The sequence below is a fragment of the Callospermophilus lateralis genome, chromosome 6, assembly GCF_048772815.1.
Source record: "Callospermophilus lateralis isolate mCalLat2 chromosome 6, mCalLat2.hap1, whole genome shotgun sequence".
Lineage (NCBI taxonomy): Eukaryota > Metazoa > Chordata > Mammalia > Rodentia > Sciuridae > Callospermophilus > Callospermophilus lateralis.
In genome coordinates this window covers 55,339,231-55,361,263 of record NC_135310.1, presented here as the reverse complement: position 1 = coordinate 55,361,263, position 22,033 = coordinate 55,339,231, and the positions used below count along the sequence as shown (strand labels likewise).

The following is a 22,033-nucleotide window of genomic DNA, read 5'->3' as shown; positions in this document are numbered from 1 at the left end:
AATTCAACACTACAAGCTAAATGTACTTTCTGAGTGTATTCATATATCAAGGCAGTGTTTCTTCTTTTAAAACATCAGGAAGTAGAATAAGGCTCATTAATATTACAGCTGCCCTCAAGATTTCAATCTCATTCACTTTCTTTAAATTAAAATTCACGAAGTGCACAATTAAGATATATCAAAAAACTGAATCTGCTACTCTAACAACAGCTGTCCATGCTTAATACTTAGTGGTTTGTTGGACTGAATTATGTCTTTTCAGGGAAAAAAAATATATAAGCCATTGTAAAACATTTAGTTTGAAATGTATGCTAATACTTTTCTTCAAAATCAAAAATTATGGAGGAAAAGGGTTATTTATTATAAGGGATAGAAAGCAAAACACTAGAATGACCAAACATTTTCAAAGAACAAGCACCACAAAGGACATTTGCATTCAGTTTTGTAATATTTATCAATGCATTTTTTTTTATTCCAACCAATCTACTTCATCAAATTCTGAATCATCTTCTGAATCACTATATTCCACAGCAATACGGCGAGACAGGATGGTGGCAACATCATTTTCAATGCGTTCATGCTTAGCTTCCTGTTCACGCTGCTCTTCTACTTTGCGTAGTTGAATACCTGATATAGTAAATCCAAACCATTCATTTTAAATCAAAATGCTAAACACTAGATAGTATTATTTCTGGCATAAGACTAAATAAATATGAGAAATACTAATAGGAAAATAAGCAAGACCGATTAAAAATAATTTGAAGTAATTATAATCAGAGGCATTAAATCTTTCATTACATCATCATTTATGAGTTAATTAGTAAAACTTACCTAATAGATATCTACAGTTTATATTTATCTATCATGGTCTACTGTACCTCCTGTTTACTATCCCTTAAAAAGTTAACCAGATAATACATTTCTTCTATTATCACTATAGTCAGATAAATTATACACTGTTGAATATATTTTCTGTCACTTTATTATCCTCTGTACTTGAAGGAAAAGCACTATTATTCATTTTATACTTCTGATTCCTGGCATATAACAGCTGCTTAAGAAACGCTAACTGGGGGGAAAAAAAGAAAAGAAATGCTAACTGAATAAATGAACAACCATCCTATCAAGAAGTCTTTCTTGGTAACTAAGGGAAGAATCTTAACCCTTACTTAGCTTTACAGGCATCTAGAAGAACAAATGTCAATGCTATCCCAAATGAAAAGCTTTGACACTGAAGAAAAAAAACATTTTAAAATTCTGTAATTTGTAAAACATTTTACATAAACACTAAACATAGAGAATTTAAATTTTCTATAATATTTACATATGATATTTTAAGTTTCTCATTAACTCAATAAACATTTTAAGAATCCCTAAGTATGAAAATAAAATGATTAAATGTTGTGTATTTTCTTAATAATAATTTAAAATATAAGTTGGACATACCTTTACTTTTGTACAAAAACAAAATCATCTAAAATTTTATAAATGAGGACTGCATTGTTGTCTTAAATATTTAGAAAATTTTCAATGCTACCACAATACTTTTCATGGTCCTGAAAAAATTACCTTTTCGTATTGCTTCCAGTAGTACACTCCTTGCGTCACTGATTACAGGTAGGGTTGATGGATGACGCTTTGGCTCAGAAGCAGGTATAACTTGTGATGGAGGAGATGGAGGCATTAATGGAACATGGGGACCTGGGGCAGTAGATGGTGTTGGATGTAGCCCAGAGGGAGGATGAGCAAGAGCTGCAACTGTGACAGGTGATGATGGTCGAATGCCAGGTGGAGGCAGAGGAGGCGGTGGTGGGGGTGGAGGCAGCCCCTGGACTTCACCTTGTGGGAGTGGATGAACTGGTACAGTCTCACATACTGGGGCAGCTCTAGCTACTGGTGGAGAGGGTTGTACTAGAGGAGGTGCAATTGGAGGAGGAGCTGGGTGAAGAACTCCAGGGGCAATCTGAAGAGGAGCTGGAGGTGGTGGTACAGCTGGAGCTTGCAAAGCAGTGGTTGGAGGTGGAGGTGGGGGAGGTACTGGAGGGGGAGGAGTGGAAGTCATTGAAGCTCTTAATGAAGAAGTTGACAAGGCAGATGGAAGAGGTGGTGGAGGAGGTGGGGGAGTGGGGCTCACAAACACAGGTGTTCTGCCTGTGGCTGGTGACTGAGGGCGATTTTCTATCAAACCTGTAGCAGAACTGAAATGATAAAAGAAATCCTAGCAAGTTATTAAAGCTGAAAAAAAATCTATAGAAACTATGATTAAAATTACTTCTATAAAAATAGATACATAAACATGTTCCTATAGAAATTTTAAATTTTTTAACACTATTTCAGAAGAAGTAAGAATTAAAAGTATATCAATGAGAAAATTAGTGGGTGGTACTTTGGTTTGTAATATTCTATATCTATTTTTTTATAACGGGATTGTACCCTAGGGGCAATTAACCACTGAATCACATTGCCAGTAGTTTTTTCCTTTTCTTTTTTGAGATAGGGTCTTGTTAAGTTGCTGAGGTTGGCCTCAAAACTGCAGTCCTCCTGCCTCAGCCTTCTGAGTCGCTGGGAGTATAGTCATGTGCCACCACGCCTTGCTTGGTCTGTAATATTCTTTTTTTTTTTTTAATATTTATTTTTTAGTTGTAGTTGGACACAGTACTTTTATTTTATTTATTTATTTTTATGTGGTGCTGAAGATCGAACCCAAGGCCTTACACTTGCCAGGCAAGCACTCTACCGCTGAGCCACAACCCCAACCCTGGTTGTAATATTCTAAACAGTCTCATCCTGTCATGCAAATTTCATATTCACTCAAGCATTTTATGCTAACTTTGTTGATAAATAAATAAAATTCTCAATTATACACTGATGAGTCTCTGTAATGATTCAATATTTATCATAATGCAATATTTGTAGCAATATCTGTGGCTAATACAACGCTGTATTTATATTGAACCTATTAAAAACTCATCATATGCCATTTTAGTGAAGTCAACGACAGCTAATTAAAACCACAAAAGCAAATTTACAGCCCTCTTTCTTCTTGAGGCTGGAACAACAAATGAACCAGTAATAACATAAATTTTTTAACAGAAAATTGTAAAGCTGATATCTAAGTTTCTTTAATACCTATTAAAAATGTACACTTTAGATAACTGAAGAAGATTTAACTTCAGAATAGCTTTACTAAAAGAGTATTACAAGCAAAACTGCTAATTGTCTTTGATGTTCTGAAACTATTTAAGTATTCATAGCTACATTTCTTACAGCCTAATGACAGTCCAAAAAGTTTTTTTTTTCTTAATACACTGTACATGATATGCTTGATAACAAAGCTATAATAAAACAAAACATACTTTCTTTAAAGTAAATTGTTATTAAGTAAAATTTTCCTGGAGAATGTATCAGGTCTAATCAGAGAATGGCAAATTACATCCCATAGGCCAAATGTGACCAGTTCCTTGTTTCCATTAATGTAGTTTTACTGAGACACAGACACATTCATTTGGATATATACTGTGCATGGCTACTTTCATACAATGACAAAATTGATTACTTGTGACAGAAATCATATCCCCATTAATCCTAAAACATTTAGAATTTGTTCCTTTAAAGAAAAAGCTTACCAACCCTTAACATAAAACATCACATGCTTGTCCCAACATACCTGATACAGGTGGGTATAGGTTTTGCATCTCCTGTTCCATGCATGGGTGGAGGAGGAGGTGGTTCATGTGGTCTGACTAAGACCCTTTCCTCAGCTCTAGTCAGAAGCTCACTCATCTGACTAAATGGCAAGGCAGAAAGTGAATAAGATCCATCCATATGATCCACGTAAGTCTGAGGTCTAAAAGAAATACACAGTATCAGTGCACTTTCTTGAATTACTAGTGAAATAAAGTGTTCTAAATGAAATAATTTATCTTTGAATACCAGTAGTTTAGTTATTTTTAAAAAACTTCTTACAGAAATGTATTAATAAAACCTACTTTTAAAACAAAGAATGCTGTTCATAAAGCAATCTTTACTCACTAATTTAGTCTTATTATTGTGACCATGTTACTTTATTTTTTATAATGAAATATTAATTTAATTTTTAAAGATTAAAAACATTACATATATAATCCTGTAATTTATATATAATTTTTCTGTTTGTTTTGGTCCCAGGGATTGAACTCAGGGGCACTCAACCACTCTGTCACATCCCCGGCCCTTTTTTTGTATTTTCTTTAGAGATAGGGTCTCACTGAGTTGCTTAGTGCCTTGCTGTTGCTGAGGATGGCTTTGAACTGCAATCCTCCTGCCTGAGCCTCCCAAGCTGTTGATATTACAGGTGTGCACCACTGTGCCCAACAACATGAAAATAATTAAGTTTGGCAAATAGTATTTAAAATTACCTGTCTATATTTCATTTTTTTCTTCATAAGAAGCTTCCAATGACAGAATATGAAAACTGAAAATTTTTATCACACTCTTTTTATGAGAACTTGTTGTTCTCTTAAACTTACAGCTCTCAAAAGATCTCCCTGATTCTAGCACCACAGAGATGGCTAGCTTACTTCGTTGTGTCCTTTAAATGTTCAAAAAGTGGGAAAGCACTCAGAAAATAGCTGAGTGACATAGCAACATGTGATCCAGATCAGATTTAAGCAAAATTTCAGCTTGAACATGTAAAGTTTTATATTTATAGATTGTAGTTCCATCTGGGGACAAAGTTGGATTTAACAGATGTACACAGAGCAAGTCAGAAATATCTTATTTAGATGTAATAAAATGAATGTCAACAGATAATTATTATTTTAAAATCTCAATTCTTTCAGTTTCTTTCAATAATGCAGATAAATATTATCTCTCAGATGTATATTTCTCTTAAAATAGGCCAAAATATTTCACAGTAATGGTCCAATAATTTACCTGTGTTATTCAAAAGAAAACATTCATCTCTTTTCCATTAAAAAGTCAACATGACAACACACAAATTTCTTCAGAGGCATGCCAGTGTAATGTGTTTGCTATGGTAGCTTGTTACTTAGAAAGGGCCCCTGGCGACTGATAATGGAAAAGGACCAATTCTATATTTCTGCAAAAGGGGTTGAGTAAATTTGTTTGAAAGTCCTGATATGTCTGAGGTGAGGAATGTGGGCATAGAAAGGAAGTCAGTGGACAGAAAAAGGACAAAAAAGAACCCCTCTTCAACTCCCATTTTATATGCAAAAAAAAAAAAAAAAATTCCAAACCCTACTCTACTGTGAAACTCTAGTAAACCTGAAATATTGAAGAGTTGAGACTTCAGATAAAAGTTAAAATAACAGTGAAAATCATTTACTCCAACCACCTCTTTCCACAGATGACAAGAATAAAGTCCAAATATACGAATGACCTTGTCCAAGGTCAGACTTCAGAAGGCTCAACGATCAGGATTTTGATATAATCTTTATAATTACAACAGGGTTTTCCAGTTCAACAGTTTAGGACTCAAAACTTAGCAGTACAGATACTGCAAATAAAGCCAATATTTTATCATTAATTTAAAAATAACAACAAATAAAAGAAACAAAGAAAAGAAACCTTGTTTCAAAATGAGAGGCTGGGCCATTAGCAACTTCAATATGCTTATGTAAGAGATTAGCATCATCTTCAGCCAGCTCTGGACCTTGGGCCAGCTTCTGCCATTCTCTCCTCCTGTCATGAGGTGCTCTTGGCACTTTTTCTGGTTCGTGAGGACGATCTAGATTTTTCTGCTATAACAGATGTATTGAAACAAAGCCAAATGCTGAAATGCTAATTTTTAAAAAGAGGTTACAACTATCATAAAATTTGAAAAGTTGAAACACTGAAAGACAATACCATAATATGATAAAAGTAACACAGGGACAGTTCACTTATACATTCAGAGTTCAATTTTAGCTAGTCTGCAGTTATCCCAGTTTCTTGCCTTTTTTAAAACAATACAGGATTGAACCCAGTACCTCCCACATGCTAGGCAAGCACTATCACAGAGCTACAACCCCAACTCTTTCTGTTCTCTTATTTTGAGATGAGAGTCGCATTAAACTGCTGAAGCTGGTTTCAAACTTATCATCCTCCTGTTTTAACCACTTGAGTAGTGGGGGTTATAGGTGTGGCATTGTGCACTTGCCATGTTTTGTAACCACAATTTTGAATTGATGCGCTGAACACATTGGAGTATGCTATGGTGGGTTGAATATGAGGTATCCCCAAAAGCTCAGGAGACAATGTGGCAATGATTAGAGGTGAAACGATTCAGTTACGAGTGACATAGCAACATGTGATCCATCTATAAACTAATTGGTAGATTAATCCATTTGATGATTAATAATTTGAAAGGATTCCTGTATTGGGTCTAACTATAGATCTGGTGTGAATGGAGGAAGTAGACCAATGGGGGCGTGCCACTGAGGTTATATTTTGTCCCTAGCACCTTACTATCTTTCTGTCCTTTGTGACTGTCAGGAAATGAGCAGTTTTCCTTTCTACACCCTCCTGTTATGATGTTCCACCATCACCTCAGGCCCAGAGCAATGGAGTGGGCCAACCATGGGCTAAGTCTCTGAAACCATGAGCTGAAAAATAAACTTTTCCTCCTCTAAGTTATTCTTGCCAGGTGTTTTAGTCACAGTGATGTAAAAGTGACTAACAAATATGTCTAAGTAATAAATGGGGAGGTCAGAAATTCCTTTCAGATGAAAATAAAAACAAAACATCCAAAAAATAAAAAAAAAATCCCCAAACAAAAAACCCCTCCCTCTCTCCAAGATCTATTAGCTTGAAATTTCTGCCATAAATTATACATTGTTTGCTTCTAACCAATGTGAAAATTTACTAAGATTATGCTAACTGAGAAGCGACCAATTAGCTGGCTGACACATGGGAAAAAAATTCTGTTATCCAACTAATCCATAATAATTGTATCACTCAACAGAACACTGGGTTTTTAAACAACAGAATACAAAGTGATTCAAATTAGGGGAGAAAAGTCTAGAATAGGTATAACAAATATCAAATGCCTAAAGAAGCCAAGCAGATAACATACATGAATGAAGCTAGTCAGTATATGATGGGGTAGGCTGTGAACTAGATAGACATATCTCATCTAAGAAATTCCAGTTCCAAAACTTTAAGACCCCTCTTTTTGGCAAATGAAACCTGCCTAATGGCGTAATCTGGTTTGCCAGTCACCAGTTTGCAAACTGGTTAGAACACAGGGACACTGTCTAGCACAGAAGATGACAAAAGGGCATTACAGAGATTGGGAAAAGTAGAAATAGCTACAAGACAAACAAGAATGATAAAGACTGATTTTGCCTCCTTCATAAATGCCTAAATCCAAGTTGCTTCTTCTATATTTTCTGTTATCATTAACATAAAAGAAAGCAGATCCAAGTGAATGCATTAAAGTAGAAATTGACAACACAAGAGACAGATAACAGAAGTTTAGTAAGAATCTAACTTCTTTAAAACATTTGGAAAACTTTAGGATGTGCTCTTTGGCAAGAAAATATTAGCTTAATTTACTTACTTTACCAATATCTGCATATAATATTCCTTTATTTCTCCATACTAGAATGCCCTTCTCTTCCACGGTCCAATTTATTTTAATTTGTTCTTCAAGATTGTTTATAAAAGCTTTGTCTGCTGGCTAAAGCAGATGCTATTTTGTGTTACCCAAACCTCTAAACAAACCTCATTATGAAACTACCATACCGTAATAATCTAATTGCTCATCTGCTTCCCTAGGAGACTCAGCTGTATAGATATAAAGACTTCAGTATGGATCCAAGTAAAATAAAACCATCAAAGTACAGGATTAATAAAGTTCCATAAATGCAATAAACATAAACATACAAAAAATAACTTCAATTTTTAAAATCTCTTTTAATACCTTCTGTTTCCTCTTTTCCTTTCTCTTGTCCTCTGTATCTTGCAACATTTTTTCTTTCCACAGATCAAAGAAATATGAAGGATTGGTATAAAACTTCAAACCTTCTTTACCATCATCTCTGAAATACATAAATTGAAATGCATACTAGTAAGGCAAAGAGGCAATCAAATAGAATAATTTTACTGAAATGTCTTTTCTTCTCACATTAGTAAAATATAACATGTTAAAATATTGCCAAAATAGAATATTGCAGCAATATAAAATTTCTTACAAATGAGTAAGGAAAATGAAAAACCAGACACTTTCCAGAATTAGTACTAAAAAATTAAAAGTATAGCTGGGCAACTCTCATCTCTAACTTCATTGAATGTCAAATTTTTCTGAAAGTCCTTTGAGAAGTTTCAATAATTACAAAGAGTTCTGCCAAAAATAAAAGACTGAAAAGATAATAACATTATTTAGAATACAAAAGTTTTTACTGTTACTTCCAGTAGTATAATTTATTTATGAATTTAATTTACTAAACTACAAGATGTCACCCAATAGTCATTTTAATAGCAACATTTATATCCAATAGCTTACATATCGATTTACAGTTTTAAATAATTACTTTAATACCATTTTATGTGCTGTGCATCTTAAATTACCCATTTAATAAATCGTGAGAAAACTCCAAAGAAAGGCTGAATAATTCCAGATTTTAAGTGGTAAAAAAACATTTTTAAAACAAATACTATATAGTCATTATGCCAAAAGTTTATGTATATATAGATATATATACTTAGAGTAGATAGAACAAGCAAAAATAAAATACTTATTTTGTTAGTATGGTGGAATTTTGGGATCTTTATTTTTCATTTGAGTAAAAATTAAGTTAAAAGGACAATAACATTTCCTTGACCTTCATATTAACAGGTTTGTCAGTGCTTTTTCTAGTAATATTTGTTTAAACAACCCCTTGAATATGTCTTTTTCTTTTGTATGCCAGAACCTTAGGAACTCATTTAGTGACAGAAAGAAAGGTTCTCTGTGTTGGCCAGAAGCACAATAAAATTAAGAACGTGTAGGGATTTAGCATTAAAATCTGCAGTTTGATATAAAAAACAAGGCTTCTTACTTATTAACCTACTGACCTATAAGGAGTAAGTATATTGAGAGGTGGAGGTTGTTCACAAACATCATATGTCTCTTGTAATGGAATAGGCAAAGTCTTGCGGTCGAAAAGCTGCTGATCTTGAATTGTAGAACTTCGGAAGGCTTTTCTCATTGTTATGTCTTGCAAAGACACTAAAACAAACAAAATACCAAGAATTCATTTTATTTTCCTAAAATGATTTGACCATTGAACAAATTCATATTCTGTAATTGTTTAAAAGCCAGAATGACTCAAAAGGTTATGACCCTAGTGGCTTATCAATCATGAACAATTTTAAATGCTTTATCATTATATTTATCATTATTATTCTGTGCCTAGTTTTCCAAACAACATGGATTTTAACTCAACTCTTGATTTTAAGGCTCAGAAGATCCTAATGATTCCTGAAGTGCACCTACACTTTCCATCAAAATATATCTTTTTTTAATCTTCCACTTTTAGTCTGCAACAACTTCTATCTTCCTCTATAATCTTCTTTCCTATCTCCCTTTATTCCTTTTTTTTTTTTGCTGATAGAAATAACTGTGAAAGAAATACATTATTGACTTCTTACTAAAATTACTATAAATGTTACAAATGTATCAATATTACAAAGGTAAAACAAACTTTACAATCATGAAAATTATTTTTAAGTATCAGGTGATCTACATTAGTCTTAGTCTCTATTTCTTTTATATGTACTATAAAGATTTCTATCTACTTAGCTACAGTTTCTTGAAGACTGAGACTATCTTGTTTAACAGAATCCCCAGGAACAAGCACAAAGTCCCATCAATTGTGATAATTTAAAATAATTTCATTTACTCATTTTCTTTTGAATTAACATGTGTAGCATGATAAAATAAAGAATATATTGAAATGCTACATTATTAACACTCAGAGTGACTTCCTTATATTAAAAAAGTAGGTTATTTCATATATTTAATATGGCTTTAAGTATACAAATACTTTACACCATAGCAGTAGATAAGTGAAAATTATATTCTTAGTAGTTCCATTTCTTTTTAAGAATAAAAAATACAGAGATATTCTGTCAAGGCATGAAATGTGCTTTTACCACTACAGTTTCTTCCATAATTTTATCCAGTGGTGTGTTTTTTTTTTTTTTTTTTCCCAACCTGATTTAATCTTGGCATAGACCACTTCCACCCTACATACTGGCAATTTGTTTTTGAAATGTTCATTTAAAGTGGTAGTAATATTCAATTAAAATAAGCAGACAAGACTAGCAATAAGCACACGAAAGCATATTAAAAGGCGCCACATTCTTACAGAATCAAACCTTAGGATTTCAGATACTTTTCAAATAATTTTTATTTCTAAGACAAAAGTACATAAATAAATTATAAGGAAGGAAACAGAAAGAATGGAAGAAAAGGTCTGGTTAAAATGTCTTCTTCATGTCAAAAAGTTAAGAGCTAAGTAGTAAACGAAATAAAGAGATTAAAACAAGGGGCTGGGGATGTGGCTCAGGCGGTAGCACGCTCGCCTGGCATGCGTGCGGCCCGGGTTCGAGCCTCAGCACCACATACAAACAAGGATGTTCGTCCGCCGATAGCTAAAAAAAAAAAAAAAGAATGTGAAAGTTCTCTCTCTCTCCCCCTCTCTCTTTGAGAAAAAAAAGAAAAAAGTATTCTCTCTCTCCCTCTCTTTAAAAAAAAAAAAAAAAGAGAGATTAAAACAAAAACATGTAGAAATAAAACGCCAGGAGATTCACATTGATGGCATTTATAGATAAAATCCTGATTGACCATAACATGTGTTAAAACAGGTAAAAATATTTATAATAAATTCATGTTTAATACCATTCTTAAATATACTTATCTAACTAAAATATATACATGGAAGAAGATATGAATAAACTTACATTCTTCTTCTTTAGGATCAAGCTGTGTAACACTAACAGATAAACGGTCCACACGTTCTTGCAGTGAGTTAACTCTGAAGGAAAAACTATGTGCTTCATTGAATAATTCTCCAAATATATCTTCAGCATATTTACCTAAGCAAAAAATTAAACATATTTCATAAGATTTAATGTGATCATGATCATGGAGATAAATACTGAACAAATAAAGTACCGTCCTACTAAATTTGTCATTTATTTGGAAATATTTTAAACTTTAATCCTACCCTACAGGCACTAAGTCATGACAGAGTGGAAAAATAAATACACAAACTCTGGGAAATCTGATTTTAAATCCTGCTCTACCACCTTTTGCTCAATGACTTGTGTCTAAAGTGGAAATATTCAACTTACTTTACCGATATCCAGCTATCTGATGAGGGTCAGGGGAGATTATGATGTAAAAGTACATACAAACAACATTCCTTCTTTTTTAAAAATTTTGTTTGTAGTTGTAGATGGACAGAATGCCTTTATTTTGTTTATTTTTATGTGGTGCTGAGGATCAAACCCAATGCCTCATGCATGCTAGGCAAACGCTCTGCCACTAAGCTACAGCCCCAGCCCCAAACAATATTTCTTTTAATCCCAAATCAGCATTTATACCTAGACTCCACACTAGTCTCAACTGAATTTCAGGCCAGGTGACAGAATGCAAGAGTCTTCATAGGCCTACTGGATGCCCTGTCTCAAATACGTCTAAGACCCAAGACACAGCTTCAGAAAACTTAAGAGTGATATTTTGCAGTCTTATTATAATTTCTTTAAAAATCATCAAAAATTTAAAAACCATGTATTTCTCTAGCTATGTAAATTCCTCTTATTAAAAAAGGCAAGCCAAAATAGCTAGAAGAAGGTTTCTACCTTTGGTAAATTTTGAACAGAGGGAGAAACAGACATTTAAATAAATATGAAAAGAAATTTAATAAACAATTAAATTCAAATCACTGTGAGACCTTGATATCAAATTTCTCATCTGTAAAATAGGAATAAAAATATATGTCTCAAAAGGAAGTTATAGGAAGAGAGCAAACGGCCTGGTGGTATACTTGATACAGAGTTGGAGCTCAACAACAGGTAAAAATCACACAGCAGAAAGCACCTAACTTTTGGGAGTGGAATGGTGTTCAAGAACCTAGTTGAACACAGGGAATCTTAACTTTTAATCTGTATATCACCTGAACTTATATGCAGATTTATAATACATTTGCATTTTTCTGGAGCTTTTTAATAATTAAAGAAAAAGTGTATGACAGCCTTCCACATTTAAATGCCAGTTTAGCAGATATCCCATTTATTCTTTTTAAATTTAACTCTGCCTCCCCTCTCAGAGAAATGAGAAACAACTGTGTGCACATCTGAATTTCAACTCTTACATTATACCACTTCTCTACTCAAGAACCTGTATCTCATTATCTATGAATTTAAATCTAAATCCCCTCATCTAACATCTACATCCTCCATAATCAGGTTCCACCACACTTACCTAGTATCAGTTGTCTTTTTAATCCCCCTATATACGTATTATTTATTTTTGCCTCTTTTTGTTTACCTAGGTTATGCATGCTGAAATGCCTTCCTTCCCTATTCTTTTAAAATTCATTTGGTCCTTAAGGGCCCAATTCACCTTTCATTCAGTAAGCCTCCCTCAATAATTTCACCTATGACTATCTCTTTTCTATAAGTTCTGTAATTTAAAATTCATGATGTTAACATCTGCTCATACTATTCAGAATGGTTTCTGTATTCTATACTTAGTTGGGATTCTTCAAATTTGCCAAATGAGAGAAATTCTTTTAGAATAAGAACCGTGCAGCTTTATAATACAATGAAGTAATTCACTATTATCCGTCTAATGTCTACCAATCTAATTTGTGTTATCAATCCTTCTACCCTTCCAGCTTATGACCTATCCATATGCTGTGGTTTAGATATGAATTGTCCCCCATATGCTAGAAGCTTAGTCCTCAGTATGGTAACCTGAAACATTTAAGAGGTGGGGTCTAGTGCAAGACAATTAGGTCATGTGGGCAACACTCTCAGAAGGGATTAATACTATGTCTCACAGAGTGGGTTAATTCAAGAGAAAATAGGATATTATAAAGTGAAGCCACTTGGCTTCTTCTGCATTCAACTTGTTCCCTTTCTACAGTATTTCTCAATCATGCTGAGCCCCAGTAAAGAGGGCCCTTTTCAGAGGCTGAATAGATGAAGTCACTTATCTTGTACTTTCGGCCTTTGATTCTATGAAATAAACCTCTTTTCTTCATAAGTGCCCACATTCAGATATTTTGTTACAGATAATATCTGCCAAATTATCTATAATTGAAAGCAATAAATAGACTTTACACTTCATCTTGGCAGCATAAACTGACTATATTCAACAAGAGAAAAGTCATGGGAAGAACAGTAAAAACTTTCTGATATACAGTCCAAATGGTTAAGCTAACAATAAAATGGGGAAGAGGAAATTTACATTAAGTGGATTTTAGGTTTTCAGTAATCATCTGTTAAAAAGCAAAATTATGTTCTAATAGGAAAAATCTCATAAAATACTGGGATGTACACTTTTATGAAGTGACAAGAATATCTGGCTGAGAGTGTCTTGCCCTAAACCATATGAAAGCCTATAGTTTATTTTCATTACTGTATTCTGAAGAACTTTTGGTGCAAACAGTGGTACTGAAGTGAATACTTCAATTACTCACAATCATTTTAGATTGTTAATTTTTCTAAGTAATTCAGAGATTATTAAATCCATTAATTATTATAACTACTTTGGATAAAAAATGTTATGAAATGTACTGAGTTTCCTTGTCTTCTTAAATGGATACAAAATGAAATTTCCCCCTTTTTTGAGGACTCATGGCCATGAATTAATTATAAAAATCAATTATTTTTAAACCCAGGCCAGAAAACAGCCTTGAAATGAAGAAGAATATTTGCTTTTACATTAAATGGCCTTTTCCCAGTTTTTATATTGCTTTTTTGGTCAATTCCTCCCTTGCTGTAAACTACCATTTTTTGGTTGGCTTCTGTGATGCCTTATTCTATTATTATATGCTGCTCCCCCTACCTCCTCTTTTAATTTTCTGAAGCATAAATATTTGGAAATAACATCATCAAATCTGTCTGAACTATCAAAGCAAAAGTAAACACACTCTGAGAGTGGGATCAATTGGTTATTTTTATCTTTACTGTGTGGGCTTATTTATTCTGGCTATATAGAGGACTTTTAGATTTAATTCCAGGTTCTCAACTATGTCAAGTGGAAAAACTGCCAGAAAAATTAATTTCAGAGTAATAAAAAAATACTGTTTACACCTTGCTACGTATAAAATACCGTATAGGTTTATCTTGTTTTCGAATTTTTATAAACTGTTAGAAAACATCTATATGGCCTCTGATTCCAAATATGAATATTCCCAAATGTAACTTACATTTATTTTTACAATATGTTTATTTTTCCAGATTTGGTTAGCTTACTGATAGATTTTGCTTATATGGACTCCATTAGGCTTGAAAATTCCTTATGTTGTCTTGTCATCTTTAGATTATATAATAAATGTTAATTATTGCAAATTAACACACAGTCACATTAATTCTAGATTCTATATTAGGTATATACATAAAGCAAGATACCTACCTATGTTGGACTGAAAATTCATTTCAATTTTGTTTAAAAAATGTTTTGTCTAGAGTTACTTATGTTGTTTTTATGCTTTTAACAGGTATCTAACAAGCTGATGCACTCACATACACATTAACACATATTTTATATAAAGTCACGTTATATTAGCTCAATCAATGCTAGGCCACAAAAAAGTCAGCAAAATATCTTTAAACAATATGGTTAATTATAATGTTCATGTAATATCTGAGTCAACAGAAGACTTTCTTTTGATTAGTCTCAAAATAACAACCACATTATATGCATATAAAAATACACCCACAATGAAATCTATTATTTGTATAACTAAAATGTACTAGTCAAAAAAAAAAAAAAAAAAAAAAAGAAAGAAAGAAAGAAAGAAAAAAGAAAAGAAAAAGAGGTATACTACATATTGGCTTTCCTGGTAAAGAAACACAATACAATATCTTAGTGATTCACTGCCAATAACTAACCTGAAAAAATAACCACCAACAAGAACAAGGAATATAATTAAAACAAATTCAAAAAAATAGCCTGTTATTTATCCTTACAAGTATTTCACAGGCAATGCAAAAATTTGGTATTCTCACAAAAAGCATTCAAATACAGAATTCTCCAACTTATGATAGTTTAAATTAACAATTTTTCAACTTTACAAAGTGACATGTATTCAATAGAAATCATACTTGGAAATTTGAAGTGTGATCTTTTCTTGGGCTAGTGATATGTGATACAATACTTTCTCGTGATTCTGGGCAGTGGCAGTGAGCCGCAGCTCCCAGTCACGTGCTGATGAGCCATGTGATGCGCTATAGTGTACTATGTTGCTAAGTTATAATGTTGGGTAGGATAGACAAGTAAATAATTTTTTTTTGTTGTTGTTGTTCCAGGGATTGAACCCAAGGGTGCTTAACCACTGAGCAACATCCTCAGCTCTTTATATTTTATTTATAGACAGGGTCTTGCTGAGTTGCTCAGGACCTCACTAAGTTGCTGAGGCTGGGTCTAAACTCGAGATCCTCCTGCCTCAGCCTCCCAAGCTGCTGGGATTACAGGCCTGCACCACCACAGATGGAGGTTACATACATTTTTGTAAAGGCATTTTCAACTTATGATGGGTTTACTGGAACATAACCTCATCATAAGATGAGTAGTACTTGCATAATGTTTTATGATGTTTTAGCTACAAGAATATATGACCAAACTCTCTCACCTGAAACAAATTAGATTAACCATCTCTCTTTATCTTGTGCTAAGTACATTTGGCCCTGCAGATTCTGTGTTCAATTCGCAGATTCAACGAATTTTGGAAAGAAAATATTTGGGAAAAAACCTCCATCTGTATTGAACATTGGATCAATCAATGCTAGGCCAAAAAAAGCCACACACAGACTTTTTTCTTTTCATTTTATTCTAAATAATACAGTATAAAAGTATTTATATAAATAAGCATTTACAGTCCTGTTAAGTAATCTAAAGATGATTTAAAGTGCAACATATGGGAGGATATGTGTAGGTTCCATGCAAACATAAAGGACTTGGGCATCTATGGATTTTGGTATCTGAGGGGGGTTCTGGAACCAATCTCCCAGAAATACCAAGGGATGACACTACTCAAGTTATATAAAGGGAAGACAAAAGTTAAAAGAAATGGAAAATACAGGCCAACCCTTATTATTAGAAGAGTCTATGCTGATGGGTATGACAGACATGATAAATCTAGGACTCCTTGTAGAATGTTTAGGTCAAGAATATCTTGTATTTGAAATGAAGTATAGGTGTCTTATTAAAAAGCTAATTCTTTAATTCAAAAATAAATTTGTTTTAGTTTTAAATTTTTCTACCTGATTAAATTTAGAATGGGAAATAATCCCTTAACTAGCTCTGTTCTATAATCTTTTTCTCTTGCACTTTGCTTTTTTTTTTTTTTTTTTTTTGGTACTAGGGATTGAAACCAAGGGTGCTATACCACATTCCTAGTCCTTTTTATTTTTTTTTTTAATGCTCTAACTCCTTATTTATTTATTTTTTGTTTGTTTATTTATGTGGTACTGGGGATCGAATCCAGGGCCTCGTATGTGCTAGGTGAATGCTCTTCCACTGAGCCACTACCCCAGCCCCAGTCCTTTTTATTTTTTGAGACAAGGTCTCACTAAGTTGCTCAGGAACTTAAGTTGCTGAGGATGGCCTTAAACGTGGATCCTCCTGCTTCAGCCTCCAGAGTTCCTAGGATTATAGGCTTGTGCCACCATGTCCAGTTTCTGTTCTATAATCTTAAAATGGGAACATACTGTATGTCTCCTTTTCCACTACCTACTCTTTCTATGGTCCTTTCTCTGGCTAATCGGTTTGCCTTCTATCTGCCAGCAGCCAAATTACTTGCTGTTTTCACATTTTTCTGTATATCAGACTCTTGACTCTCATTTTAATGTCCCTTAGACAAAACTCATTTGATTAGTCTAATCCTTTCACTTTAGATCCTTGATAATATGAAAACATTTTAGGAAAGAGAGAGATATTGGTGTCCCAAAACACAGACAGCTGAAACTTCTAAAACTAATATAGGTAACAACCAAGCAAGAGTACTACTCTGGTCTTACACTGAATCATATTTTTAAAAGATTTTAATAATTCTTATCCATCATGTGATTGTGTTCCAGAGATTCTGCCCTTATTTCCCTTTCTTGGGGGGCGGGGTGGTGGGGGGACATGCAGGGGAAGAAGAAATGATTCTAAAGCTCATTAATTTTACTTAAAATGACTATGTTTTTCAGGATAACTATATACTCTATCAAATATCCTTCCCAAAATTAACTGCAAGTATATCTTCTTAATAGTCTAAAGCATAACGTTATGTTTTGCAAGTAATTTTTTTAATAGATATAAAACTTACTTAGGCTACTTAGCTGTCTAATTATATTTGCCAAAGAAATATTGGTTACACATTCCAGTTCATTCTTAATGCCTCTAGGCAGTGCTGTGTGGCACAAGTGCCTAGGATCGATGTTTCTTTTCACTAATGGCATCTTGAGATAAACCTCTGTGCTAGTTCACCTGTAGGAAATCAAAAAAAGAAATTAACATTATTCAACTTCAACCAACACAGAATAAGACTCTGTCATAATTAAGAATAAAGTTATATGCTTGTACGAAGACAATGAAAATAGTCATCTGATTAAAAGAATCTAACTTATTATTAGCTTTGGTTTATTTTCAATTATTAGAACATCAATATGACATAAAACATTTTTTAAAAACTTACTTTCAACATCATGGTGAATTTACAATCGCCATCCCTATTATTCTCTAAAACCATTGTTTCTATTTACTATATATACTGGTTTTGTTTTACAAAGTTGGTGTCCAGAGAGCCTTTCTAAGAAATTACCTAAGCACCGTAAAAAGCTAGGAGAGTACTATCAAATTTATAATTTCATATAAAACATATCAGGTGTTCAACAAGTCAGAGATCAAATAGTTCAAGCAGCCTAGCACCAAAAATCTCATCAAACTTGCCAAAATTTTAACTGATCAAAAAATCCTTCTTTGAATTAGAGGTTGTCTTAATTTTGTATGCTTCTCATGTGCACCAATTTCAGCAACCAAAGTTAATTTAAACAGCAATCTCCCAGCAACATGGTTCAAATTTCACTATCACATCTATTAACTCTAACTGCATAAATACAAACTTCATTGCTAGCATTCTATTCAACAAATCACTGTTAATATGAGATGTGCATCACAATCAGTAGTCATCTTTCCAAGTCAGTTGACTTGGTGAGACTCCATGTGTTACTCAATTCCACAGACAGCAAAGCCAATACCTGTGTTGACTTCTTGCTTCCCACTGCTAAACCAATATGAAATTTTACAAAATGAATAGTAGAAAGTGGGAATTTGCTAATAAAGACAAAAGAGCAGCAAATAACCAAAAATTGATAACACTGGAAATGAAATTCAAATCCAATGTAAGTGGAAGAGTTGACTGTGGAAATGTTGTTACTACAACATACAACATTTAGTATGAAAATCTATATACACAGCCAGAGGAACTTAGGGAAGGCAAACTTACAAGTGAGGAATGTAGTTTTGAAAAAAATAAGAAATATGTCCCAGGAAGGGATGCTGGGAAAAATTAAAGGGACTATGGGAGTTATTTCACTGCACTGAAAGTACAAAAGATAAAATGCTGGAAGGATCCAAATTTAGTAGAAAAGGATCCAAATTTAGTAGAAAATTTGCTAAGGCACAGAAAAGATGTTTGAGCTCTGTTAGCTGTGGCTCTTTTAAGTTACACAAGACAAACACTGTTCAAAGTGTTCTTTTTGTTTTTAAACAATAAAAACAACAAAAACTCAATATTGTTTCTAAAGTTGTAAATTACATTGTACTAAATAATTGTTTTATTTTTTAACACTGTCCTTATACATCTTACCAAGAGTTTTTAATGTTTTGATAAAAAGATTTAAAGAGCATGAACAATTATAGTTTTCTCATAAATAAAGACAGTTTTCAGTCTTGCATGGTCATATTTACAGTCCAGCCTAACTATTGAAAGTGAGGCTAACTGCCCAAAATTACCTACTGATAAATACTGGTTATTTTATAAAAGAAGAGATTTACTATTTTCTGAGGTTTAGTGACAAACAAAGACGTTAGTCATTAAACACTCAAGTGTTACTTATACATACAACACTTTGCAAGTATGTCAATTAACATACTTTAAAAAAACCAAACAAATGAAATTTGTCTCCTTTGACCTTTTTGCACAAAATTCTATGTACATTTGTAAATATTTTTTAAATTGTGTAATATTAAGCATACAGGGAAAAAAAAAGGTATGCACAAAACTGTATAACTTAGTAATTTAAACCGTCATATAACTCCATAAAAGAAATAAAACATGCCTGCACCTCAGGACTCTTCCACTTTGGACTCTTTTGTCCTTGTTTACCTCCTCCTCAAAGATAAACTTTTCTTTAAAAAAATTTAAAAATTAAATAAAGGCATGCTGTCCATCTACAACTACAATTTTTTTAAAAAAATATATTATATTGTGTGTATGTATATAAAATAAGCATTTCCTTGTTTTCTTTGTATTTTCACCACCGAGGTAGGAAACTCTAAATATGAGTATTAATTATGATGGCTTTTTGAAGTGAAGGGAATAATATATATTGTGAATATACATTACGAAGAGAACAGTCTGATTAATGACAGTTAGTTTCAGCTTTAGAAGATGATGCCAAACTATTCCAAAAGTAACTATACCAATGTATGCTCTTTTTAGCAGTGTAAGAGGCTACTGCTGTCCCATTCTTACAATACCTCATACTGTCAGTTTTTAAATTCTAGCTGTTTTGGAGAATATGTGGTAGCAACCTATTTTAGTTTAGTGTTTTCTTAATTATTAATGAGTTTAGCATCTTTTCATATGTTCAATTAACTTTTGGATTTCTCTCAAGAAGTACATATTTTTTTTCTGTAAGGGCTCATGGGATATGAGCCACTTAAAAATTATATATGAAAAAATATCTTCTGTCACTCACTAGTTCTCTCTTTCAATGATATTTTTAAATAAACAGACATTTCCAGTCAGTATGGTGAAATTTATCATTCTTTTTCTTTTAGCTTTAGTATGAAAGCCTAATTATTAAAATATTTTTATACCAAGATCATAAATATGACTATCTACATTTTTTTCACTTAGTGTTGTTGCTCTTGTCTTGCACTTTAAATCAACAACTGATATGGAATTAATTAAAAAAAATTTTTTTTAGTTGTAGATGGACATAATACCTTTATTTTATTTTTATGTGGTGCTTCACACATGGAAGGCGAGCACTCTATCACTGAGCCACAACCCCAGCCCCTGGAATTAATTTTTTGAGTAGCATAACATTGCAGTCAAGTTTCCTATAATTCTTTTATAACTTTTACCATAGAGCAAGTTTCTATATTATAATTTCTAAATCTACCTAATTTTGGACTCTATACTAACTATTCCACTGATGTGTCTTACCTAGAGCTATCTTAATTAATGGGACTTTGTATAAGTCTTGATATACAACAGGGCAAGCTCTACCTTGTCTTGTTTGATCTTGGTCCTTTATATTTCCCTGTAAATTTTTAGAGTAAGATTTTTAACTCACATATACATACATACTGGGAATTGATTAGAACTAAACTAAATCTATAACTCACTTTGGGGAGTACTAATATTAATACATTTCTTCCTATGCATGAATATAACATATCCCTCCAATTATTTCAGGATTTTTAAATGTCTCTCAATGTTTTATAGTTTTCTGAAAAGAAAGCTTATACATCCTTAGATTTGTATGTACATGATTTTTTATTATACTGAAAATGGTATGTTTTTTCATTTTATTTTCTTTATTATATATACAGAAAATAAATCTCTGAATATTGGTCCTATATCCAGAGGCCTTTCTAATATCTAATTATTTTGGATTTTAAAAGTATATGCAATCATATCATAAATAGTAACTGTTTATTCTTCCTTTTCAAGTATCTTACATCTTTTCTTTCTTTTTCCTGCCTTATCATACTAACTAGAACTTTTAATACAATGTGAAGTAACATCAAACATACTTGTCTTTTTCCTGAACTCAAAGGAAAAGGCTTCAACATTTACAAGAGTAGGGTTTTTGTTACATTGTGCTTTTTTTTTGGGGGGGGGAAGTACCAGGATTAACTTGGGGCACTCGACCACTGAGCCACATCCCCAACCCTATTTTATGTAGACACAGGGTCTCATTGAGTTGCTTAGCACCTCACCGTTGCTAAGGCTGGCTTTGAACTCTTGATCCTACTGCCTCAGCTTCCCAAGCCACTGGGATTACAGGCATGTACTGCCTGTTAAGTTGTTTTGTAGACACCATTTAATAGATTAAGGAAGTTCCTTTCTTAGCAAAGTTTAAAAGGTTTTTAAAATTATGAATGATGTTGATTTTACCAAATGTTTTTCCTACATTTATGATGATGATCATATGACTCTCTTATTCAGTTAATGTAATGAACTATATTGATGTTTTTCTTTTGTTGTTAAACAGCTTTGCATTCTTGCAATACCAAACTTACTTAGCCTTACTGAATTTTTGTCTGCTGATTCTATCAGAGAGATATGTTAAGATCTCCTATGATGACAGTAAATTTGTTAAATTCTTGGTATGATTTATTATTTTGAGACTATGGTATTAGGTACATTTAACATTGTGAAGTTTTCTTGTTATCACTAATAATATGGTCCTTTGCATAAAAGTCTACTTTGATATTAACATAGCTATACCAGTTTTCTTCTGGCTTGTGTTTGAATCATATAGCTTTTCCATTTTCCTTTATCTTTATGTTTTAGACCTATCTCTTTTTTAATATTTATTTATTTTTAGTTTT

At 32.8% G+C, this 22,033-nt stretch overlaps 1 protein-coding gene across 2 annotated transcripts; it reads right to left on the bottom strand.

Moving 5' to 3' along the window:
* Positions 1–469: 469 nt before the first annotated feature.
* On the bottom strand, positions 470–17,643 carry Wasf1 (WASP family member 1). 2 transcript variants are annotated; one of them, XM_076859848.2, is made up of 8 exons: positions 17,511–17,643; positions 10,927–11,061; positions 9,037–9,190; positions 7,904–8,021; positions 5,569–5,741; positions 3,668–3,847; positions 1,570–2,198; positions 470–627 (listed from the first exon to the last, which is right to left on the bottom strand). In XM_076859848.2, the coding sequence occupies exons 1-8, from the start codon at positions 17,641–17,643 to the stop codon at positions 470–472; spliced, it is 1,680 nt and encodes a 559-aa protein (XP_076715963.1). The 2 variants fall into 2 exon arrangements, with proteins under 2 accessions (XP_076715963.1, XP_076715964.1); XM_076859849.2 differs by having other exon boundaries at positions 5,569–5,738.
* Between the last annotated feature and the right edge of the window lie 4,390 nt (positions 17,644–22,033).

What these genes read in the sequence shown, in the direction of transcription:
- Wasf1 (XM_076859848.2), bottom strand. Translation starts at nt 17,643, where the DNA reads ATGCCATTAGTGAAAAGAAACATCGATCCTAGGCACTTGTGCCACACA. An exon ending in AATATACTTACTCCTTATAG is followed by an intron (nt 8,022 to 9,036) that starts GTCAGTAGGTTA and finishes TATGTATTTCAG; the next exon opens with AGATGATGGTAAAGAAGGTT. An exon ending in CCTATACCCACCTGTATCAG is followed by an intron (nt 2,199 to 3,667) that starts GTATGTTGGGAC and finishes TTATCATTTCAG; the next exon opens with TTCTGCTACAGGTTTGATAG.